Source organism: Microtus ochrogaster, chromosome 17, assembly GCF_000317375.1.
Source record: "Microtus ochrogaster isolate Prairie Vole_2 chromosome 17, MicOch1.0, whole genome shotgun sequence".
NCBI classification, from domain to species: Eukaryota; Metazoa; Chordata; class Mammalia; order Rodentia; family Cricetidae; genus Microtus; species Microtus ochrogaster.
The window spans coordinates 34475961-34502397 of NC_022019.1; the positions used below are offsets into that span (position 1 = coordinate 34475961).

At 42.5% G+C, this 26437-nt stretch overlaps 2 protein-coding genes across 5 annotated transcripts in view; one reads left to right on the forward strand and one right to left on the reverse strand.

Moving 5' to 3' along the window:
• Window positions 1-1304, forward strand: part of Pcca (propionyl-CoA carboxylase subunit alpha) — a 278512-nt gene extending 277208 nt beyond the window's left edge. The window contains exon 24 of the mRNA XM_005355699.2: window positions 967-1304. Within this exon, the coding sequence (XP_005355756.1) occupies window positions 967-1035 (69 nt within the window). The 3' untranslated portion in view covers window positions 1036-1304. The remainder of the gene's footprint in view (window positions 1-966) is intronic.
• Window positions 1305-2243: 939 nt separating this feature from the next.
• Window positions 2244-24579, reverse strand: Ggact (gamma-glutamylamine cyclotransferase). Of its 4 annotated transcripts, none has more exons than XM_013349314.2 (2): window positions 24519-24579; window positions 2244-3154 (listed from the first exon to the last, which is right to left on the reverse strand). In XM_013349314.2, exon 2 carries the CDS (start codon window positions 3139-3141, stop codon window positions 2692-2694), a length of 450 nt encoding a protein of 149 aa, XP_013204768.1. In that variant the 5' UTR covers window positions 3142-3154; window positions 24519-24579; the 3' UTR covers window positions 2244-2691. The 4 variants fall into 4 exon arrangements, with proteins under 4 accessions (XP_013204768.1, XP_026639007.1, XP_026639008.1 ...); XM_026783206.1 differs by lacking the exon at window positions 24519-24579 and adding an exon at window positions 24248-24386; XM_026783207.1 differs by lacking the exon at window positions 24519-24579 and adding an exon at window positions 23791-23834.
• Between the last annotated feature and the right edge of the window lie 1858 nt (window positions 24580-26437).

Sequence of the window (26437 nt, forward strand, 5' to 3'; positions counted from 1 at the left end):
TGTAATGGGGTCTGGTGCCCTCTTCTGGCCTGCAGGCATACATATAGATAGACTATTGTATACATAACAAATAAATAAATAAATATTTTAAAAAAATAAATATTTAAAAAAAAAGAGTTAGGGTGCAAATAGAGCCACAATGTGAATCTACTACTACAGCCTAATCAACATGCCATCATTAAACATATCACCATCCGTTTCACTCCAGAAAGATCTGCCCAGTGAGGCCTTTGAGTATTTACACTCTGGGCTGCTCAAGTTTCAGAGAAGAGCCTGTCTCTTCTGCTCACGGTGGAGGGACAGGGCACAGGCCTGTGTCGCAGCCTGGATAATTCCTGGCATTTTTACTTGCTTAATCCCCAATATGGCCAGTTAGGTCAAACCCACTTTTAGTTTATGGCTTAAGCAACCATTTCCAAGGAGGGAAATGAGGACCTCTTATGCACTCCAGTCTTATGCCTACACAAATCTAGAGAAGCAAGGCAGGATTTTATGTTCAGCAGAAATCAGAATAATGAAACATAATTCCACATTCTATGCCACTCAACTGAAGTGGGGTACTGAATTATTTATTTCAAAAACAGAGAAACGGTCAGGCTAAGAGATCTCTCCTTTTAATTCGTACCTGTTTGGATTGTGGCATAGTTGTTTTTACCATGACACCAAATACACACTCTAGTCTCAAAACCCTAGGATGAAGCTGGGATGGGAAGTGTCAGTCACCAGCATGGACATCTCAGGACTGAGGATGCTGTGGCCTGGTCCTCTCAGGATCACCTGGGCTGAGTGACAGGAGGAGGCGTGGGGCATAGGCTTCTGTAGGACACTCCCACACTCTGGTTCCCTTACACAGACACATGTAAGCAGGTGTTCTAAGTTGTGGGGCCTAAGGCCACTTATTTCTCAAAAGGAATTGGGATGACTGGCCCTCTTGTTCTCATTCTTCCTCAACCATTTTAACTCCAGGTAAAATCGGTGCATTGCAAAGCTGGAGACACGGTTGGCGAAGGAGATCTGCTTGTGGAGCTGGAATGAAGTATTTCTAGCCTTTCAGTCATCACGGCTCTAATTAGCATTTCTATTATTCTCTAACCCTCAATTTCTTCAAGCATTTTCAGGAGCTCTCCTGTGCAGCAGGTTCTACACATCGTATTTATTCCTCAGAAGAGGCAAAACTGACATTCTGCCAAAAATCACCAATGGAAATTTTTATTGATATAAATACTTGTACATATGATTTGTACTTCTGCTGAGATTTCCTAGTGTCAAAATTAAATCAATAAAACCAAGCACTTGTCTAAATATTAGTTTGCCCTTTTTTTCTGAATGAAGACAATATGCACAGAGGCGAAAGGCTGTGCCAATTGACTGTACATACTAGCATTTCCTTATGATCCTTTAAAAGTTTACAAAATTGGAAGCAGAACTGGGATTTATATAATCTGATTACCTCCCTTCTTCCATCATTCAGGACAGATTTCTGGGGCTCATTACTCATGACTTCCTCAGACCAGGTAGCACAGATGAAGGGTCTGGACGCCCCCTTCTGTGTGGGTCCATGGATGACTGAAGAGCTGGATCACCATCTTGGGGTCTGTGGACTGACAGAGGGTGCTGCCCGCGCTGATCCAATGACAAGCATGCTGTCCAGGTCCCTTTCCCTCTCTCCATGGCTAGGATGCCTCCCCTTCAATGTTGTGGGCCAGGCTGCTACCCATCTTTGCCTTTCTGTTTTGTGAAGCAAGTTTCCAATTAAGAAAAAGGGGCTAAAAATAACAGTTGTGTTTCTGTGCAGTTGTTGAAGAGCGAGTGAGCTCTTAGCGGAGTGCCAGGGTACTCAGCCAGCAGCTGCATTTCGTTCTGCAATTCTTGGAATCCGTTTTCTACTTCAGTAGGAGGCAGCAGCAGAATCGTGTGCTGACAGATTATCAGATGGAGGTGGAGGTAATTGGTACTTCGCGGCTTCCCAACATTAAGTGTTGTTTGTATTTGGGAGCAAAGCCTTCTGTCAGGGCCTGAGGAACAAATTACTAATGTGTTGGTTTTTCTGAAAGGCCTACCCCCAAAGGCTGCACCTTCAGGTGGCAGAGATGGGCAAGGCTGCCGAGAGCTAGGCACCCATCAACAATATAAAGTCTGAGGGCTCAGCTGTCTCCCAGCAAGTCACTACTCCTGACTTCACTGAATCAGACTGAAAAATACCTTCAATCAAGTAAGTACATAAAAAGGACCAAACAACATACTTCTATTTTAATGGCTGTTTTAATAGTTTGTGTGTGATCTGGAAAGTATAATGGGTGATGGAATACATAGTCTAGGTGCTTTTCTTCAGGGTATTTTTCCACAGAGCCATCCCAAACCAGCATATCCCACCACTTCCTTCTAGATTTCGTATGTGGGAATCAATACATTCAGTTTCTGAGATTCAACTGCAGCCGGGTCTCTAGTCACAGGAGATGCCATCTTTGGAGCAAAGCAAAGCAAAAAAGGAGTACCAGGTGCCCTGTAACTGACATTTAGGGGACTTCATCCCAGCGTGTCTCTCATCTAGTAGCTAGCTGCAAGCCCAAAAGCTCCCTTGAATAGCAAGCAATAGTAACATCGGATTAGAGCATTTGCAAAATTTGTGTCAAAGACCTTTTGTCAATGTGTTTTATAGACAGATGTTGAGCCAGGCAATCACTGGGCCCCTCACCTGCTTTCCCGGGGGTTGTAGCGCAGCCCGTGCGGGCCCTCAGAATCATAGTTTTGATGGTAGGGGAGATGCAGCCACTCAGGTGCATAGGTGGCTGTACTGTACACAAAGCACTGGAGCCTGTCCCCAGGGTCATCGGCACCCTCCCACTCAAGCACCTGCACTTGCAGGGCCCTGCGCTGGTACATGCTGGGGCAGCCTTCGAAGTCATCCAGGAAGCTCAGCATCTGTTCATCCACCTTGTAGATCTCACCTGCCACACAGTGGCCCTTTCCCGGCAGGTGTAACAGCCATGGTATGTTGTGCTCGCCGGCGATCACCAATGGGAAGGACTCAAGTGTGCAGCCCCGGCCTTGGAAGGCTGCTGAGCCATGTGACTGGTCCAGCATCACTTTGTGGTTGGGTTGGCCTCGTTTCAGGGTGCCGTACACGAAGACGTGAGCCATCTAGCTGTAGGCACTATGAAGGAGAGAGCAAGCAGGCACTGTGTCAGCAGGTGAGGAGCTCCCTTATGGCCTCCTCCAGAAGAGAGCAAGCAGGCACTGTGTCAGCGGGTGAGGAGCTCCTCATAGCCTCCTCCAGACTTACGACAGCACCACTACATTCACTGCTTGTCAGGAAGAGAAGCCAGCTTCCTGGGTAAGGTTCCTGTGTCATGAAATGCTTTCTCTAGTTATTTAAAAGAACTGAAAGAGGCATTAGGCCAGCCTGTCCTGGAGTTTGCAATCCTAAACCTAGAAAGAGGAGCAAATATTACCGACTTCAAAAATCTGGGCTGGGGGCAAGGTATGGTGTGGGCACACACCTTTACCTCAGGTAGATCTCTGAGTTCCAGGCTGGCCTGGCATAGCAAGCTCAAGGTCAGCCAAGGCTATCTGGTGAGACACAAAATCTGAGCTGGGGTGTGACTTAGAGGAATACTCACTAAGCAACATGATGTTCTTCCATGTGTTTTTAAGCACTTGGAGCTCAAGTGATCCTCTTGCCTCAGCATTCTGAATAGCTGGTATTAGATTACCACTACAACTGGCAAACAGCACCCATAGCAATGCTAAGGAAGGAAGAGCAGGCATGTCAGCCACTCTGTACCATCAGGTAGACTGATGCAGGCAGCCCCTGAGCATGCAGGTGGGGCTGGAATAGAAAAGAAAGCCTTTCTTCCATTGACTTGGGATCACGAGTGTCTCACTCAGGTGTCTGTGATAACAGTCTGTTTCAGAACACAGGCCCCGCCCCACCTAGTGGAAGCCAAGGTACCACCAGAAAAGGACGTTGGCCAGGCTGCCGTGTTGACTTGTGAAAGCATGCATGCCTGGATGAGCAGCTACCCTGGACCCCTGCACTTCGGTGGCACTGAGATCCCAGGTGAGATCAGCCACACACTGTCACTACTGACTGCAAGAAGGTGTTCAGCCGAGAAGTTGTCTGTCAGACAGGAACAGCCCAGTCAGGGACCAACTCCTGAAGGCTGGCCACTTTCTTACATCATTAGCTTTGAAGTCCACACAGCAAATATTATAAATAAGGAGAAACAAATATAAATAAGAACCTGGATCCCAGATTCTGGGGAAACCAAGGTCTCAGGAACACAGTTACATTCTGGTCCTGAAACTTAAGACCCAGCAAAACCTGTGGGTCCAGAGCTTTCCTTCTCAAAGTCTTAGAACAGTGGTTCTCAACCGTCCTAACGCTGTGACCCTTTAAATACAGTTCCTCATATTGTGTGGCGACACCCAACCATAAAATTATTTCATTGGTACTATCATGAATCACAGAACCACTGTCTTAGAAGGCAAAGACAATTGATGATTACTCACAACAGCAACCTTGGCTCCATGTAAAACTAACATTCCCTTAAGTCTGGGACACTGCCTCTGTGTAAAATATGGCTTGAAAACGCAAACGCAGGAGCAAGTCTAAGAAATGCAAAGTGACTATTATTAAAATACAGATTATCAATGAGAACAAAACACAAAAATAACACAATGACTGCAATACCACACATGTTTTAATAGTAACTTTATGAATGCCTCAATCAAAAGACACAAGCTAACTGAATGGATCAAGAAACAAAAATCCATCAATTGTCTACAAGAAACAACTCAGTTTTAAAGATAGGCACTGAGTTAGAGGGTGGACAAAAGTGCTCCCATCAGATTAGACCTGAAAGCAAGCGTGTGTCACTATCCTAATACTGCCACAACATACTAAGCAGAAGAGAGAAAGAGGAACGCTTCATTCTTATCAAGAAACAGCTAAGATGACATTACCATCCTAAACATATGCACCAAATTCTGGGGTGCCTAATTTCATAAAATTTCATTTCTACTAGTGGGATTTAAAGACACAGATTAATATGAACCCATTAATAGTAGATGATTTCAATATAGCAATTTTTCTAATAGACAGGCATCTTAGTTACTATTCTATTGCTGTGAAGAAACACCATGGCCAAGACAGTTTATAAAAGAAGGCATTTAACTAGGGGTTTGCTACAGTTTCAGGGAGTTAGTTCAAGATCATCGTTGTGGGGAACCTGGTGGCAGGCAGGTAGGTTTGGCACTGGCTGGAATAGTAGCTGAGAATTTACATCTTATCCACAGGTTGGAGGCAGAGAGAGAGTCTGACGTGGGATTTTGAAACCTCAAAGTCCCACCTCCAGTGACAGGCTTCCTCCAACAAGGACATACCTCCTAATCTTCCCCTAACATACAAATGTATGAGTCTCTGGAAGGCTTTTCTTATTCAAACCACCACCACAACAGGTCATCTGAACAAAACAGTGAAAGATCAGAATTAATTGCCAGCACATACCAAATGGATTTAACAAATTTTATAAAATATTTTACCCAAACACCAAAGAATATACATTCTACTTAATAGTACATGGAAGCTTTTCTAAAATGGACCACATCCTGGGACAAAAAACACTTTATAAATCCGAGAAGGTTGAAATCAATCCTTGTATCCTATCTGACACAACTTAAAACTGACAGCAAAAAAAAATCTCTAGTAAGTACATACACTAATAGAGATTAAAAACTCATTACTGAATGATAATGGGCAGAAGAGGAAATCAAGAAAGAAATAATTTCCTGGAACTAAGTGAAAATGAAAATATAACACCCTGAAAGCATTCCTACAAGGGCAAAGTATAGCTCCTATAAATGTCTACATTAAAATTAAAGGCATGGTGGACTATGCCTTTAATCCAAGCACTCTGGAGGCAGAGGTACATAGAGTTCCAGGTTAGTTAGCCTGGGCTATGTAGAGAGACCTTGTCTCACTGCCACCCCTCCAAAAAATAAAAAATCAGAAAGAACACAAAAAAGTAGCTTTGTGATGCAACTACAAAAGCTGGAAAATAAGAATAAACCTAATCCAAACTCATGGCAAGAATAAAAATAAGAGCAGAAATCAAAGACATAGAAACAAAGGAAAAAAACAATCAACAAATTAAGAGCTGGTTCTTTCAGAAGATGAATCAAAGTTCAACAAATCAAAAAAAAATAAGAATTCAAATAAACAGAATCAGAAATGAGCAGGGAAACATCACAGACACTAAAGAAACTCAGAGTGTTATAAAGGAATACTTTAAAAACCTATATTTCATTAGCCTGAAAAAACTAAGAAATTGATGAATGTCTAGATTTAGCCAAACACCCAAATTAAAGAAGTAAACAACCTAAAGAGATCTATATCAGGGCTGGAGAGATGGCTCAGTGGTTAAGAGCACTAGCTGCTCTTCCAGAGATCCTGAGTTCAATTCCCAGCAACCACATGGTGGCTCACAGCCATCTGTAATGAGACCTGGTGCCCCTTTCTGGCATGCGGGCACACATGGAAGGAATGCTGTACACATGACAAATAAATCTTAAAAAGGAGATCTAAAAAAAAGAGGAGATTGAAATAGTAATAAGTATCCTTCCAGACCTTTGCACAGCAGAATTCTACCAGACTTTCAAAGAAGACCTATAGCCAATCCTTAAACTATTAAGAAAAAGAAAGAAAGGAAAAAAGAAAAGAAAGCAAAGTACTCCCAGTCCAAACCCTTCTATCACTTCCAAAAACAGAAACAAAAGAAACCTATAGGCCAATAGATCTGATGAACACAGACTCAAAAAAGTTCAATAAAATACTTATGAACAGAATTTCGACATATATGAAAAGATCATACACCATGACCAACTTTGCTTTTCCCCTGAAATATAGGATAGCTCAACATAAGTGGACGTAAAAGAAAAAAAAATCACATGATTCTCAATGCAGACTAATGCAGAAAAGGTTGACAAAATCCAACATACCTTTATTATAAAAGTCCTAGAGAATGTATGACTAGAGGAAATATCTCAGCACAATAGAAGTTAAATATGATAAATCCACAGTCAACTTCTCTTAAATGAAGAAAGGCTTAAAGCAATCTCACTGAAGTCAGAAATGAGACAGTGCAGTCCAGTATCTTCACTTCCTTTCAATAGTGAGCTCAAAGCACTGGCTGGAACAGAAAGGGAAAAAACAGAAGGAACCCAAAAAATACAAATGGGCAAAGATGTCAAGCTATCCCTATTTGCAGATGAACTAACATTATACATTAGCAGATCACCAAAATTCTACCAGAAAACTAGAAACAATAAATTCAGCAATGTGAGAGAATACAGAATCAACTTGCGTGCATGCACACACACACATACATGCACACACACACATACATACACACACACACATACATACACACAGAAATACATACATTCACACACACACATACATACACGCACACACATACATACACATACATACACGTACACACACACACATACATACACACATACACACACACCCCCTTTTCTATACACACATGCAGAGAAATCATAGACACGTTCCTATTCACAATAGCATCAAAGAAATTAAAATATCTAGGAATAAACCTCACTAAGGAAATGAAGAACCTCTACAGTGAACACTTTAAACCTCTGAAGAAAAAGATAAAGACACTAGAAAATGGAAAGACAGTTCTTGCTCATGAATTAGTAGACAATGACCATTTTATCAAAAACTATTTACAGATTCAATTCAATAAAAATCCTCATTTCATTATTCACAGAAATAGAAAAATCCTACAATCCATATGAAACCACAAAAGGCCTCAGTCAAAACAATCCACAGCTAAAAAAAAAAATGCTGGAGGAACTGACGGTCCAGATTTGAAGCTATTTTACAGCCCATATTAATAAAAACACGGTACTTACATAAGAAGAGACCAATGGAACAAAACTGAAAACTAAAAGTGAGTATATGTAACTTTAGCCATTTACTATTTGACAAATATGCCAACTTAGACTTGAGAAAAGAAAGTATCGGGGCTGGAGAAATGGCTCAGCGGTTAAGAGCACTGACTGCTCTTCCAGAGGACCCGGGTTCAATTCCCAGCACCCACATGGCAGCTCACAACTGTCTGAAAATCCAGTTTCAAGGGATCTGACACCTTCACACCAATGCACATAAAATAAAGATAAATCATAAAAAAAAAGAAAGTATCTTCAACAAATGGTGCTGGCAAAACTAACATCCACACAGATGTAACCTTGCATGAACACTAACCCCACACGGATCAAGGACCCAAACATGAAAGTGGAAAGAGTGAAGTTGCTAAAAGAAACACAGGCAGTGCCCTACATGATGGAGGTGTAGGAAATTTGCCCAAGGATAAGGCCAACAACTGACAAGTAGGACTTTACAAAACTAAAAACTTCTGCACAGCTAAAGAAACAATAAACACAGGAAGCCCACAGAATGGGAGAGAATCTTTGCCACCTACATATCTAAGAGAGAATTAATATCCATTAATATGTAAAGGATTCAAAAATGACCAATTCAAAAAATGGGACTGGGATCTGAACAGAGAGTTCTCAAAGGAAAAGAATAAAAGAAGCAAAAAGAAAAATGTACAGTCCCTAGCAGGGACAGGAGTGTCCTGCGCTGATGCTTCTGGCCCCTAGGGATGGCCACAGTGAAAAGGGATGCTGCTTTCCGAGTCATGCCCGTCCCAGACACTGTGCAATGCTAGTTCTTTCCATGATATTGGATTAAGTCAGTCCTGTGTAAAAGTGCAAGAACTTAGTTTAATAAGGGGTGGAACGCATAGAACAAGGATGGCTGTTTGTCTTGGTGAATGGTAAGTAGACAGCCCCAAGTCGGCCGGAACCACAACACTCCAGGACAAGAGCTCTGTTGCAGCAGACACAGTGTGGACCTAGGCTCCCCAGGGAGCATCAGCCAGGACACCCACAGCGGGGCAGTTCAAGAGACAGAGCCAGTTACAGCCTGCACGCAGCAAATGTAGATTTTTGAGAAAATTAAGTCTCTGAGCTTCTACTTTCTCCTTTTTAAAAAACTGGGGTTCATAGTGTTTGCCAATGAGTTATTGACCACTGACTGCCAGTTGTAAGAATCCAATGGCCTTGCCCTCTCATTTCCCCAGCTCCTCCTTCCTACAAAGGCTAATTACTATAAGGTTCTCAACCAAGCTCCTGAGAGTGTTATGGTAAATGTTTTTGGTGGGAGAGGGATTCAAGCCTTATCAAGTAGTGGTTTTCGAACCAAGAAGCAGTCTCAGGAAGGGGACACTATACCATGGAATCATGATATGGACAGTGGTTTTCTACTTTAAACTGCAGAAACTCTGCAATTTCCTTCTAAAGAAAATAGCTTGTATCTGTAAAAAAAACGAAACACTATGCAAGAGAGGCTAGTTTTTCTCACAAGCATTTGGTAAATGAATCCTTTCTAATATAAAATCAGTTTGAGAATGTGACAATAGAGTACAAAATGAATGTTCTGCATTTCTGGCTTCTTTCATGAGAAAAACATTACCTTTTCTGATTATGTTTTGAACAATACACACAGATCCTTCAGGAAGCAACTTGTCCCTGTGGGGATTGGGAAAGGATCAGAGTTAAGCACTGAAACAAGCAATTAATTCCCATTAAAGGATTAAGGCACTCATGTTCATTTTGAATCAGAGAAGCAAGTTGAGAGTGAACTGTTGTATGACCAAGAGGTTATTTGTCAAAGTGAATAAATTAAAGACCCAAAGAGCAGCTAGATGCACAAGAGCGGCTAGGTAGACACATGACATTGGCCGGGGGATGGGTAAGGCTTCATGTCTGAGGAAGGACTGCCTTCCTCTTTGCAAACTGAGGGAAACGGTCTGTGCCATATGCTGCTGTCTTCATTCTCACAGATGTGACCTAGACAGCCACACACGGCTGGGAGCTCCAGAGCCTGAACTGCGTACATGTATGCAGTGTCTCTGTGGATGACGTCACAGATATAGTAAGGACCAAGTGTAGGCCTGCAGTGTCAGGACTGAGGATTGAGCCCAAAGCACAACCTTTGTCTCGGACTTTGTTAGAACCTGGAATAGTATGTCTGTCCAGAAGTCAGCTCAAAGGAAGAGTAGGCTCAGTGTCTCCAAATGCTTTAGCTCAGCAAAACCTGGCTAGTTAACATTATTAATATTTAAACACCAAAAAATGTCCATCTGGCCGGGTGCTGTCTGAAATGCTGTCACTCAGCAGTTTGCTTTCCTGTAGAACAATCCATCGAGTTTCATATTTCATCACCAAAGCAGAATTGAAATGATTCTAAGGCCTTTGCATAACTGTTGTCCTGACTGATGTTTTTCACTAGCTGCCTGGTGGCAAGAATGTCAAAGGCAGGATTTGGACTTAGGGTAGTTCACATCATCACTATTGCACATGTTCAGTCCACACATAAAACACGCAGCAGTGAGCCAAATAAGACAAGGACTAAGGCTTAAAGTCTTCTAACATTAGTTTTCTAAAGGATTTTAAATGGATGTCACCCTCTAGCATAAGAAGAACCTTCAATAAAACATCCATGCTGTTTGTATCAACATTTAGTGACACAAAGAGGTGCTAGTGCACTCTGGATGTCAGCGCTTCCGTTTCTTCACGTGACAAGTCGAGCCACCAGCAATTTGCCAGTTGTCACGTGAAGACTGTGCTAGGAACAAGTGTCCCATGTGTCTAGCACAGTAGGGATAAGTCCCACCCCTTAGGGGGCGTGTTCGCCTTGGGCTAATGTTTACCTATAAATCTGGCTAGCACTGGCTTCTGCTTTGCTGGACTCCGCAGGAACGGTGGTTCTGTAAGTCTATTTCTCCACTAAAGCTGTATATATATTTTTACAATCTGTCTGCATTCGTTTATGCCGTTACATAGCACTGCTGTGGGAGTCTTTCCAGAACCAGGAACTCCTGTGCTGCAGACCCGCAGCACAGCAATTATAAACGGTGTCTTCACTCACTTCTATTACCAACCACCTGGGTCAAAGTCGGCTGCACCAAGTTCACAAAAGGCAGGCACAGTGATCACAACCCAACAATGCCAACCACAGCCTTTGTCTTTACCAACTCTACTAAATGCCAACACCACCATCCAGTGGCCTGGGGCACACACAAATACACCCACAGTAACCCTATTTATCTTGGGAGTAAAGGATGGGTACCTGATATAGTTACTCACTAATTATCAACAAGCCTCTTAGAACTGTAGGAAACAGGTGAGAAAACAAGATGTTGTGAACTTTAAACCTGGCCCTGGCCTGTGAGCAGGAGCAGGCACTGAGGTTCTGGGCATCGTGCCAGGCAGGGCTGGACACATCCTGCACATGCTTTGATGCTCTTATTTGGTTGCTTGCTCGGTTCTTTATAGTAAAGACAAGACCTTCCTGCTGCAGCCAGCCTCACCAACTTTACCACGGCCCGGAAAGGAGACCACCAAACACTGTCCTCACACTGGTAGCACTGGTTGCCTTTGACCTGCTGGTGTGTTCAAAGCTCCAGACACTTGCGGGTCTGGGAAAACAAACCCTTATGGCCCCATGTCACAATGGCCTACACAAATATGGCTTTGGCAACCATTCTGTGAATTTTTTAATGTTTTTTTCAAAACAAAAATGTTTTTCATGTTGTGTTAAAGACTCAGCAAGTAAAGGTAAAGAAAGGTCCCTGACACCAAACCTAATGACCAGAGTTTGATGCCTGGGAACCATGTGGTAGAAGGACAGAACCAAATCCAGACCTCTACATGCATGTTGTGGTACACATGCTCCCCTACTCGTGTGTGTGTGTGTGTGTGTGTATAACTTTAAAAACTTAAGGCAGTTATATACCATCTTCAAAGTACAGTGACGAACAGTACAGACAGTCTTCTCTTCACTTTGTCCATTCTGAGTATGAAAGCACTGACCCTGGAAGGAGCCTTGTGCATACAGGCCAGGTACAATGGAATGGAAACATGCTGGCTCCTGCTGTTCCAGCAGGTGGTTCAGCAGCCAGACTCCTGTCAACAGGCTGAGCAGGCAGCTCCAGACCTCGGAAAGTGCCAATTACCCACTGGCGCCACCTGCAGCTCAACCTAAATCAACGGGGCGGCCACTGTGAGACTGCTGGTCTTGGCTTCAGTTCAGCTCTCCGGTTCATGGTCCAGGCCACACAAGTGTGGGACCTTTAAACAACCAGTGTGCAGCACAGTCTAGGTGTAAACCTACAGGCGTCTCACTCAGTTTTTGCTAGTCTCTGGCATCACTGCTGGTCAACACCCTCCAGAGGCCAAACAAAAGAGAGCTAAGCGCTCCAGATCCTAGGAGGTGGGCGAGTCAGGCAGGCGCCCGGTACCCAGGCAGGCATGTTCAGACAGCTGAGCCTGAAATGAGATCCATCTCAGCAAGGTGGGGAGCGGCTCGCACAGGGACACTCTCCAGCTTGACCCAGGTGATTCCACAGTGGTAGCTATTGTGAAAACCACTTTGTGTGCACATTAGTAAACAGTTGATACAGAAAACCACCAGCGAGTCAGGGAGAGTGGTACACAACCTAGTACTCCAGAACTCTGGCTCATAAAGACTGCAAATTCAAGGCCATCATGGACTATAACCACCCTATTTAAAAAATAAAAACTATGGGACAAGAAAGGGGAAGGAGCTTGCAGGCCACTGGCCCCGTGCCTTTGCCAGTGTATCAGGGAATTCAACAGGCCTCCTAATCAGAAGCAGAGGTTCCTCACCCACCTGCAGATTTCCCACGAGCAGGGAGTTCCTGCAGTCTTTCTGAAATGGACTGTGCTGCCCTGTTAAAGCCAATCACTTTCTGAAGCAGATAAGACATGTCCCTCTGCAGCTGCTATGGAGGCTCCAGGGAAGGAGGCCGAGTCTAGGCCAGCAGGAGAAGAGCTACGAATGCAGGTGCATGGGTGCCATGCTTTCTTCACTCACCCAGGGCCCCACCCATGCTAACTGCTGACTAAGTAGTGACTGCCCACACTTGGCTAAGAAACAGCAGAGGACCTGGCTTTTGGACTATTTTCCAGGCTACTGGAGGGGAGCATGCATTTAACTTACACTTGACAAGGGCTCAATGTGTTTGCTCTGCCTGACACAAACACTCTGGTCAAAGGCGGGGGTGGAGGGGTGAGCTAACAATCCAGGTCTTGTTCTAACTCACCCTCTGTTAGTGGGAGATACAGGGAAATGGGCACTGAGGTCTGCCTGCAGGTAGGTAATTTCCAGCCTGCCTCTGCCCGCAGAGCTCTGCTGTTTTCTCTGGGCCAACTCGGGCAGGAAGGCTGTCCTTGCCCGGACTGTTCTCCCTTTCCTTCGTTTTCCTGCAGCATGACTCCTTTGAATTCTGAAACTTTTTGTTAGAAGTACTCCAACTTTTGAAATAGGAATATCTACACTACAACACTGTTTTATTTTTTAAGGACAGCTCAAGTATGGTAACACTGTGAATGTGTGTGTTCTGGGCTCAAACTCAAGCCTTCAAGGGTAGGCATGTGCTACTGGTGAGCCATTTTACCAGCGCAATCAAACATAAACTCTGCACTGTCAACAGAAAAACCACGTCAGAAGAAACCTGGGGGAGAAATTTAAAGTATCGTACAAGGTCATTCTCTACACCTCTAGATAGTTTATTACCTAAAATATCGCACACAGTCACTCTGTAGGTGGTTTATTACCAGTACCTGAGAAAGATAAGAATTTAACCCACTTAAACAACTCTTCTACTTACAAGTATGACCTACTCAAAGTGAAGAAATGAAAAACACAAGCGAGGCTCTAGGCAGTCTGCCAAATGTGATCTCTATTTAGAAGCTACTAGTCAATTTCTTTAGGACAGAGAGCCAAGTAACTTCATGGAGTTCAAGCTCAAGACCAAGCTCTTGGTTACTAGCAGGGATGGGTGGTCCTGGCCAAGAAAAGCAAGGCTCAAGAGGAGGGAACATTGGCTCTATAGTAGCTAGCTAGGCTCAACACAGGACAATCAACAGGAACACTTAGATAATCACCATGTTAGTAACTCGTTGTGGTGAACAAACACCTGACACAGCATATTAAGGTAGGAAACATTCATTGTGACTGATAGTTTGAGGGGTGCAGTGCATCACAATGGGGGAAGGCAGTAGTTTTTGACTGGAAAGAGTGTGAAATTGCTTGACTACATCCAGGCACAGGCCTCAAGGCTCATTCCCTACTCCCAAGCTACTCACTTCTTCCATCTATGCCCCCTTTAAAGGTTCTGCAACCTCCCAAAACAGTAATGAGGACAAGCTGTTCAAATACATGAACCTATTCTATGGAGGTCATATTTGAAACATAGCAAACACCAAATACAATCAAAAGATATCAAACTTGAAACTCCACTTACACTACTAAAGGCATATTGAATACAACTTAGAATCTCACACTAGGTAGCCATGCCTGTTCGTCCATCTTAGAACAAACCACAAGTACCGCCCTGTATCGGGCCTGCTGCTGGTTGTCGTTTCCAGGTCACATAGCCAAGAGGCACCCTATCAGGTAACAGCCATCACACTCTCTGCAAATCCACAGAGGAAACAGAAAAGGGGAACAAAACATCTACCCCACAAAGGCAAATTCAAAAATCAGCACCTAGACCTAGAATCATCCCAAACCCAGATGACTAGATGCCTGCATGAGAACATAAGAATTGTCAGGGAAATATGTCTCTACTAAGTCCAGCTATCCCACCACTGCAGGCCCTGAGTATTCCAACAGCTGAAACACAAGAAAAAAGACCTTAAAACTGACTATATGAAGGTGATAGAGGTCTTAAAGAAGAAACGAGTAAATCCCTTAAAGGAATACCGGAAAACTGTGTGGTGGTGGTGCATGCCTTTAATCTCAGCACTCAGGAGGCTGAGGCAGGTGGATCTCTGTGAGTTCAAAGCCAGCCTGGTATAGAGGGCAAGTTCCAGGAAAATCTCCTCAGCACATAATAATAAAAACACTAAACATACAAGGAACATTAAAAGCTGCAAGGGAAAAGGACATGTAATATATAAATTATTAGGATTATATTATTAGGATTATACTCGACTTCTCAATAGAGACTCTAAAGGCCAAAAACAGCCTGGGTAAATGTCCTGCAGACTCTGAGAGACCACGGATGCCAGTTCAAACTACTACACCCAGCAAAACTTTCAATCACCCTAGATGGAAAAAAAAGATATTCTCTGATAAAGCCAAATTTAAACAATATCTATATACAAATCTAGCCCTACAGAAGGTGCAAGAAGGAAAACAACAAACTACACCCATGAAAACACAGGGTATACTCTCAGCCAAAAAATCAAAAGCGTGAACACACACACACACACACCACTAACAACAACAAAATAACAAAAATCAACAATTAGTCATTGATATTTCTCAATATCAAAGGTCTCAACCCCCTAATAAAAAGACACACACTATCAGAATGGATACAAAAACCAAATCCATTTTTCTGCTGCATTCAAGAAACACACCTCAACATCATGCACAGATATTACCTCAGGAGCAAGGGTTGGAAAGAGATATTTCAAGCAAATGGGCCTAAGAAGAAAGCTGGTGTAGTCATTTTAATATCTAATAAAATCAATTTCAAATCAAAACTAACCAAAAGAAATAGGGAAGGACACTTTATATGCATCAAAGGAAAAATCCACAAAGATGACATTTCAATTCTTAACATCTATGCCCCAAACACAAGGGCACTATGTTTGTAAAAGAAATGCTAATACAGCTTAAATCACATATTGACCCTCATGCACTGAGAGTGAGGGACTTCAATACCAGATTCTCACCAATGGACAGGTTATCCAGGCAAAAACTAAACAGGAAATACTGGAACTAACAGACATTATAAACTAAATGGACCTAACATATTACTTACAGAACATTTCACCCAAACACAAAAGAATGTACCTTTTTCTCTACATTGCATGGAACTTTCTCCAAAACTGACTACATATTTGGACATAAGGCAAGTCTCAACAGTTACAAGAAAACTGAAATAACTCCCTGCATTCTATCAGACCACCATAGACTAAAGGCACAGATTAAAGGTAGATAGCAACAACAAAAAGCTTACAAACTCATGGAAACTGAACAACTCTCTATTGAATAAAAAATGAGTCAAGACAGAGATAAGAAATGAATTTATAGTAAACCCGAATTTATGGGATACAATGAAGGGGTTCTAAGAGGCAGCTTTGCTATGGAATAATTCTTCTGTACACTGTGTGAATATATGTCACTATGATTGATTTAATAAACAAGCTGATTGGCCAATAGCTAAACAGGAAAACTAAACAGAGAATAACAATGACAAATGAGGAAGGGGGGAGTCAGAAGACACCAGCCAGCCAGCTTCTGAGGAAGCAGGATGTATAGAAAATAAGATAACAAGCCATGAGTCATTTGGCAAATCATAGATAAGAAATATGGCTTAATTTAAGTGTAAGAGTTAGCTAGTAATAAGCCTGAGCTATCAGCTGAGCATTTATGATTAGTATAAGCCTCTGTGTGGTAATTTAGGATGTTGCTGCTGGATATCTGGGACTGTGTGGTTGGGACAAGAAACTTCCATTTACACAAATTCACAGTACTAAGTACCTACATAAAAAACTAGAGAGGATCTCAGACTAGCAACTTAACAGCACACATGAAAAGGTCTATAACAAAAAGGAGTCATCACACACAAGAGGAGCAGATTGGCAAGAAATAAACTCAGGGTTGAAATCAACAAAATAGAAATAGAACAATACAAAGAATCAATGAAACAGAGTTGGTTCTTTGAGAAAACAAACAAGATAGACAAACCTTTATCCAAACTAACTAAATGATGAAAAGAGAATGTCAAAATTAACAAAGTCAGAAACAAAAAGGGGGAAATAACAACCATCACTGATGATTGAAATCCAGAGATCATAAGGACACGCTTTAAAAATCTATACTCCACCAAACTGGAAAATTTAAAAGAAGTGGCTAATTTTCTTGATAGGTACCACTTACAAAAGTTAAATCAATATCAAATAAACAATTTAAACAGACCTATAACTCCTAGTGAAATAGAAGCAGTCATTAAAATTCTCCCAAACAAAGAAAGGCCCAGGGCTAGATGATTTTATTGCAGAATTCTACCAGATTTTCAAAGTGTTAACACACCAATACTCTTCAAATTACCTCACAAAATGGAAACAGAAGGAACATTACCCAATTCATTTTATGAGGTCACAGTCAGTCACCTGGATACCCAAACCACATAAAGATCCAACAAAGAAAGAGAATTACAGACAATTTTCCTTTATGAACATGCAAAAGCACTCAAAGAAATATTTGCAAACCAAATCTAAGAACACATCAAAAAGATCAACCATCATGATCAAGTAGGCTTCATCCCAGAGATACAAGGATGGTTCAATATACAAAAATCAATAAATATAATCCATCATATAAACAAACTGGAAAAAAATTTGACCTTCTTATTAGATGCAGAAAAGACCTTTAACAAAATCCAACAGCACTTTATAATAAAAATCCTGGGGAGATTAGGGGTACAGGGGACATACCATAACATAATAAAGGCAAGCCAATAGCCAACATCAAATTAAATTTGATGTTGAAACTCAAAGCAATTCCACTAAAATCAGAAACAAGATAAGGTTGTCCACTCTCTCCATATTTATTCAACATAGTACTTGAAGTTCTAGCTAATGCAATAAGACAACTGAAGGAGATCAAGGGATACAAATTAGGAAGAAATCAAAGTATCATTATTTGCAGATGATATTATCATACATAAGTCATGCTAAAAATTCCACCAGGGAAGTCCTATAGCTGATAAACACTTCAAGCAAAGTAACTGCATACAAAATTAACTCAAAAAATCAGTAGCCCTCCTATATATAAATGACAGACTGAGAAAGAAATAGGGAAACAATACTATTCACAATTGCTTCAAATAATATAAAAATATCTTGGGGTAACTCTAACCAAGCAAGTGAAAGAAATGAGGAAAATACCAGAAGATGAAAAGATCTTCCATGCTCATGGATTAGTAGGATTAATATAGTAAAAAATGGCCATCCTACCGAAAGAAATCTACAGAGTCAATGCAATCCCCATTAAAATTCCAACACAATTTTTAACACACTTTGAAATGACTATTCTCAACTTCATATGAAAAACAAAACAAAACTTAGAAACCCAAGAAACCTAGGATAACTAAAACAATCCTGAACAATAAAAGAACTGCTGGAGGTCTCACCATTCTCAATTTCAAGTTGTACAACAGAGATATAGTAATAAAAACCACATGGTACTGGCATTACAAAATGTTGGTTGATGGAATCAAAATGAAGACCGAGACATAAATGCATACACCTGAGTACACCTGCTTTTTGATAAAGGAGCCAGAAATACACACTGGAAAAAAGAAAGAATCTTCAACAAATGGTGCTGGTGTAACTGGATGTCTACATGTAGAAGAATGTATATAGATCCATAATTATCACCCGGCACAAGACTTAAGTAGAAGTGCATCAAAGACCTCAACATAAAACCAGATACACTGAACCTAATAGAAAAGAACAGGCTTGGACACACTGGCACAGGAAAATACTTTCAGAACAGAACACCTAGGCAACAGGGCCTACAAACTCCGCTGCCAAAGCTGGTGTCTATCCACACAAGTCCATAAGCCATTTTTTTTTTTTTTTTTTTTTTTTTTTTTTGCCTTTTCGAGACAGGGTTTCTCTGTGGTTTTTGGAGCCTGTCCTGGAACTAGCTCTTGTAGACCAGGCTGGTCTCGAACTCACAGAGATCCGCCTGCCTCTGCCTCCGAGTGCTGGGATTAAAGACATGTGCCACCACCACCCGGCCTTATTTTTCTTTTTTTAAAAGGCATTTTTACATAGTCCTGGAGCTTGCTATGCAGACCAGGCTTGCTTCAAACTCAGAGATCCTTCTGCCTCTGCCTCCTGAGGGTGGGACTGGAGGAATGCACTATCACACCTGACTTTATAAAGCAATTTTCATAATAGTAAGTAGAATTGAGAGTTAGAGGTCTATACTTTCTTTCTTTAGATTTATGTCTTGAGTTATGTGCACAGGGTGGACTTGGGGCAGTACATGGGTATAGAAACTTTCAGGAGCAAGAAGCAGGTATCAGATTCCCAAGGATAGAGTAATAAAAGCTCCCCTTCCACAGGATGGTTTGAGAAAGGTCCTCACAGGTTCATATGCTTAAGTACTTAGTCCCCAGTTGGTAGGACTATTTGGGAATGATTAGGAGGTATAGCCTTTTTGGAAGAGATGTGTCAGGGGGAGGCATGCTTTGAGGTTTCAAAAGCCCATGCCATTTGCAGTCAGAGATCTCTGCCTTCTGCTTGTGGATCAAGATATGAGCCCTCAGCTACTGATCCAGCACCACGCCTGCCTTCCTGCTACCATGTTCTCTGCCATGATGATCGTAGAAACTGTAAGCCTCAAATAAACCTTTTTAAAAATAAGTTACCTTAGTCCTGGTGTCTTATCACAGCAATAGAAAAATACCTAAGATAACCACACACACACACACACACACACACACACTTCTATTGCTATATCAGTAAGATGAAATGGTCATTAACTTTTAAAAGCAGATGTGATAATTTGAACAAATGGACAATGTCTGGTACTTCTACTCTCCTCAGACCTATTCAAAATTTCACCTCTTCCTACTCTTTGCGATGTGGAAGGTACTAGGGCCAAAAGGAATGAAGAAAGTGTAGTCATTCTTATCTAACTGGAATCTGAGGTCCAGCCAGAGGGGCAGAAATACATAAAAATAGACAGTTCAAGGCCAAATAATGTGGAATTTAATCGAGTCAAACAGACGCTCAGCGATTATACCACCAGGACAAAACGGAAGACACCCACAGCTGTGGGGCCATGACAGAATCAACAGCTTCTACCTGTTTCCTAGAATGCTAACAAGTTGTATAGGTGGACCCAGATTGTTGTCATTTAAATGTTTCCTCTGCTATGATGGTGTCCCCAAAATTCATGTGCTAGAAAGTTAACCCCCAATACAGGTGTTGGGAGAGGAGCTTTAGAGGTGATTCATGGGGTCTGCCCACATCAATGGATTAACATCACTGTATCAAAAGAGGGTTCCTCTGATAAACACATTAACGCCTTCCTTTTCTCTCTCCCCTGCCCTTCCACTGGGGCTGGAGAGACGACACAGCAGCAAGAGCACTTGCTGTTCTTCCAGAGGACCTGCGCTTGGTTCCTGGCACCAGAGTTGGCCTGCTTCTTACAGCTGCCAGCAACTACAGCTCCAGGGAATGTTACCATCTTCTGCCCTCTTTGGTCTCTTGTGTACATACACAGAGGTACACATCAGTATACTAGGAAAGGGAGGAGGGGGAAAATAACACTAATTTTATATAATTTAAAAGGAGTTATGCCACTTGGGCTGACAATGCTTCTCTCAGGATGTAGGCAGAGGCTGCTCCTTCATTTCCCATACACCCAGACCCAATAATAACATAGAAACTATATTAATTACAACACTGTTTGGCCAATAATTCAGACATAGTTCTAGCTAGGCATATTTCTTACATCTTGAATTATCCATTTCTATTAATCTATGTATCGCACTTCCCACAGGGCAGGGAACCCTGATTGCTCTTTGGGCTGACGAGGGAGGGGGACTTGGTTGGGGGAGGGGGAGGGAAATGGGAGGCTGTGGCGGGGAAGAGACAGAAATCTTTAATAAATAAATAAATAAATTTAAAAAATCTATGTATCGGCACAGGCTGTGGCTTACTGGTAAGGATCTGCCATCTATCTCCTTTGGCAGCTACATCTACATGGCATCTCCACCTACTCTCTCTATGTATCTCTTCCAGACTGGCTATATTCTGCCCTGCTACAGGCTGAAGCAGATTCTTTATTAACCAATCATAATAAAACATATTCATAGCATACAGAGGGGAATCCAACATCATCAGGATCCACAGATTTCTAGCAAAATTTCTAGTACCCAGCATCGGGAAGCCCCTTTTGAGTCAGGAAGAGTTCAAGAGACTCCCAAAACAATACAAGCTGTTTCTGTTGCCCTTGGTTACCTCCCAGAGGTTGAAGGCAAGTCCTTATTGCTAAAGACACCACCTACTTTGGACACAGGAATCAGAGAATCTGAGATGGATGTGACCTGAAAGCCTCCTCTCTTCACAGTGCCTGAAGGTACTATACAAACTGCCAAAGGAGGAGGAGCAACCAAAAATCTTACATAGCTGTGACACCTATAACCCCAACAATGACCAACAGATTGAGATTTCAACAGGCAAGAGCGTCCTAAGGGTGCAATAATGGCACTCGTATCTTCGCAGTAACCAAGTTGTCTAATTACATACCAATAAATCACTGACATGAATGAAAAACATAGGAAGCCAGAAACAGCTCAGTAGTAAAGGTACTTGCCACCAAGCACACCAGCCTGAGTTCAAGCCCTGGAATCGTGTTGTGGAAGGAAGAACCGACTCCCCTAAGCTTTCCTCTGATTTTCACACACATATACATAATATATAATTTTTTTTTATAAAGAAAAAAGGAAAGAAGGAACTCATGAACTGTCCAGATCAAAGTCAGCCGACCAGGGTAAGTTGAACCTTGCAGGGAATTTTAAATAGCAGCGTGCGCGTGCACACACGCGCGCAGACACACACACACCCAACCCAGAAAATTAAACATTATTTGAGTATAGTTATGCACATTTAATATGTATATACCATGACTACTTTTATATTGCAGCTCCAGAGGTAGGCATTTGCATAAAAACTTCAGGGCCTGCAAATTCTGAATTTGTATTTGCCCCTTTACAGGGAAAGGTTGCTAAATCTCTGCCAGCCTAAAAGGGTCAATCAACAGATATCATTTATTTGCACAATATTTTAAACAAACTCATATAAAAATTTCAGCATTTTGAGGTAATCTGCTAAGAGGTGATGATGACTTTTTGGTCCCTTCTTTGGAGGTACAAACCTAATTATTTAAAGGAGAACTGTTATACTATCTAGAACAGACTGCTTTAAATCAGGTTTTTTTATCTTGCAGTGTTGAGGGTAAAACCCAGGAAGAACCCTGCAAATGCCAGGCAGGTGCTCTACCACTGAGCTACACCTCCAGTCTTAAATGAACAGACACTGGGAAGAATGCATATCAGGCTGGATAGAATCATGACATCTATTTAGTGGCTATCTGGAAGTTTATTAGATTACTTCTATGCTTTCACGTTTGGTTAAAATTTTTCCAACTAAAAAGGAAAATCAGAACCTTAATAAAAAACAGAACTTAACATCAGAGAGCTTTTCCTTCCTCAGTATGATCTGGTTCAGATACCCCTAGATCCAGGCAGTCTCAACACACCTGTTGGCTCCCTTGCTCTTCCTGAAGTTTCATATTTCCATCCTGTCTTTTGCTCATGGTATCTAAAACCAGCAATGTCACTGTCCCATTCCTCCATAAAAAGTCACTCTCTGCTCAAAGTTTAGCCCCAAAAGACCTTTGCTGTGTCCCTCCACGGGAAGCATTCACTCCAATAGCACATGGCCTTTCCCTTCGTCCTTCCCATACTACTGATAATATCTATTGACTCTCAATGTCATAAAACCCCAGAGACTTTGAACAACTAGCCTTTTCAGTGAACTCAGCCGAGGGTGCGTTAATAATACCTCACAAAGTAACCAGTGCCTACACAGCTCTGGGTTCCAGGGGTTAGGCCTGCAACCTAAGCAAGGCTGTCCTTCCCAGAGCTGTTCCAACAACAACCATACAGAGAAGCCTTTGACTGAAGGATGATTTGTCAGTCAAGATGCTGGCTAGTCACAGTTAGCTCAGGCTCTCTGAATAAAATTTCTAATATCTATTGGATCCAGATGGGGAATGTTCTACAGAAGACTGCTAAGATCTTTGATGCAGCCCTTCTATTGCTTCCTTCCATGGGCCATACCCCTCTCCAAACATGACAGCACTAGTTCATAGGGTGGAGGGTACAATAAAAAGTTACTCAATGAGTCCTTTTCAAGCATTGACAGAACTGGAGCTCTCAAAAGCTCTCACTCGATAAGGTGAAAAGAACACGTTGGTGGGGAGCGGTTATTTCTTGACATAAGGTCTTTCGTAGCTGAGGATGGTTTGCTTCAATCATCTGGGTGCTAGAATTACAGGCATAAGCCGCCACACTTGGCTTGAACATATTACCTTAAAAATGAGCGATTGCAGGGTTGTGGTTCTGTGCACACACAGCCCACCCACTATCCAAGATCACCACAAACAGCCATTAGTAAGATTCCATCTCACCCTCTCCCATAGCAAGGTGGCAGTTTGCAACTGAGCTACATATCCAATCCCAACTTTGTTTTCCAGTGCTGGAGATCCAACCTTGGGCTTTTTGTATGCTTAAGGTTATGGTTAGTAAAGTTTACTAGTTAGAAAAAAAAAGTTCGGTACAAAAAGCCACCCATTAACTTTGCAAACTAAGCTTTTAAAGACAAATGTTCTCCATTGGAGAAGACTGGTCTCTTTACTCAGGGACTTCTTTCTGGCTTCTCCTGGGAGCGGGGTCAGGGAAAGAAGGCCAAAATGCAGGGCTCCTCACATTAGCACTTCAATTACAGGAACCAGGGCAGGAAAAAGCCTTCAACGAGCAGAAAATAAGTACGTGTGTACACAAGACTTACCTCTCAGAGGTAATTCCAATTGATTCAATGATGGCATTTATTTTTAACACATGATGTCTTACCAGGACCTTCAGCTTACTCTTAAAAAAAAAAAAAATGGCTCCTACTCTACTTTGTTTTCTTATTCCTTCAACACGAATAAACTGAGCTTGGAGTTAAGCTAAGTTAAAACACATGCACACCTCTGATGGGTTTTGAGCAAGGCTATGTATGCCGTTATAACTGGCTAATAGAGTGAACAGCAATGAAAACCATGACGAGAATTCAAAGGCAAGAATCTCTAAAGTTTCAAATGTGTTATTAACGGTTCCAAAAGAATCTAAGACCAGAAAGTGACCCACAGAAGTTGGTTTTGAATTCTTTTGCAAGTTTTGGTGTCCACAAGCATAAGAAACACCTAAAATTAAAAAGCAGAACTTTTGAAAACAGCCTCATTCCACTTAGGCTCTTAAGCTACCTGCTGGAGCCATGCGTCCCACCAGCAGTGAGCAGCGAGGAGCCGCTCCGCTGAGGCCAGCGTCTCCGATCTGCGTCTCCCGCCGTGGCCATCGCGTCCATCGCGTGGGCCGTCCCCGGCGGGGTTCCGGGGTCAAACGAGCTCCCCGCCCCGCGGGTTCCTCCCGCCCGGCCCCCGCACCTGCAGGGACACTAGCGGCCCAGGCTCCGCTGGCTGGTGACAGAGTCTCAGCCGCCCCAGGCTCCCAGTCCCAGCCCGCTCAGCGTCTCACCTGCACCCGGCCAAAAGGATCGCGGGGAGCGCTCCGGGAGGCGGAGCGGAAATGCCCTGCTGGGCAGGCGCCGCAACCAAATCGCCCCGGGCGGCGCCCCCTGCAGGCTGCACGCAGCTCCTCTGGCCCCTGAGGCGCCGTCGCCTTGATGTCCGCGCTAGCACACCTGCCGCCTGCACCTCTTCCCACGCCGAACCACGCATTTACCTTTCTCCAAACTGAAAGAGCCCCTCCCCCCGACACCAGACACAGGTACAACCGCTTCCACGGGAGTAGACTCTACATTACACACGCCTGGGTTGGACCCAAACACACCTGAGACCTGCTACTTCAGAAAGACTCATAAACACAAAATTAAAGACTCACCTCCTTACATAAACCCTGAGATGACGCTAAACTCAGATCTGAGACTCCACAAGACAAATTGATGAATCACCAAAGTCTCACACCTGCTCATACATACTCCTACTGGATACAGGTAGTGTAGCCATTTTGCCCACCTACCAACTCTTTTTGAAATAAAACTTATTTAGGAGCTAGTGGAAGGACTGACTTTCACCTGTGTCTCATCCCTAACACTAAGCGAGAGCCAGAAAAGATGAGGGCATTTTTTTTTTTCTCTAGAGATTTTCCTCGTGGAAGGCATCGTCCAGGTGAAAGCAACGTCAGCGATGGCGAGAGGTCGCTCTCCTCCTAGACACACAAATTAAGTATGAGATCATTGGTTTCCTCTAATCACTTCTTGTCCCTTTGACTTTTTCGTGTATGTGGAGTACTTGAGATCATTTCATAGTCTTGGTTTTCATATACACATAGTCAAAGATGCTGAAGTAGCTGTATTTTAAATAGATGTCCAAGTCTGGGAGAAATCTATCTGATCATATATATTCATCAACCACAAACTCTTCCTACAGAGGACCATGAGAGGAAAGGGAGTCATAAGAGAGAATCTGGGAAGGTGAGAAGAGGGTAGTAATAGGGTACACATGACATAAAAGTAGAAAATGAGCAGGGATACGGAAGGGAAGAGTGGAGAAGAGGATCAGTAAGAACACAGTATGAAAATCTCATAAGGAAGCCTATGACATGGTATGCCAATTTACAAAACAAATTTTAAAAAGTTAAGGGTCTAAGGATGCTTGAAGTCACTGGTTTACTGAAACTTCTCATTTCACTGTGGAGAAATTAATAAAACCAGTAATGATCACGTTGCATTTATTGGAAATCACCGGGGCACAGAGTAATTAAGCAACTAAGCAGGTTCTAGGTAAATATGGTGAGATTGGAGGCATCTGTCTTTATGGAGTCACTGAACCTTGACAATCATGACCCTTTGTTCCCAAATTCTTCCAACCTTATCATATTGTTTGCTGAGGAATAAAAGTTGCCATGAAAATACTTTATCAGATGATTTTAGGTTTTTTTTTTTAAATGTATATGGGTGTTTTGCTTATACGTCTACACACACTTGAACCTCCTCACATTTCTGTGGAAAGTATTATTTCCCATTTTACTGCTAAAGCTTGGCAGAAACAAAGACCAACCTCAGCATCTCACAAAGAAACATGCAAACTAAGTTTAGGTAGCTCAGCAAGGCCGTTCTTTCTTGTAAAAGGGTGCACCCAAACCCAGAGTAGGCTAGGAAGCATACCAGGGCCAAGATGGCTCCTATCTTTTATTTTAGACATAGGTGGTGACTGAGTCTCACCCCATTGGTGGAAGGGAAATCTCATCCCATTGGTGGGAGGAAAGTCTCATCCCATTGGTGGAAGGGAAGTCTCACTCTGACATGACTGGCTAATCTGCATGAAGGGAAAAGGTTCAGAAACACCCTTACCACAGAACGATCTACATTTGACAGGAAAAATGGTTCTCACAGCAGTTAGTCAACTGGACTTTGGGAGCTCAGTCTAGTGCTC

Excerpts from the sequence above, each read along its gene's own strand:
- Ggact (XM_013349314.2), bottom strand. The coding sequence starts at position 3,141 with ATGGCTCACGTCTTCGTGTACGGCACCCTGAAACGAGGCCAACCCAAC.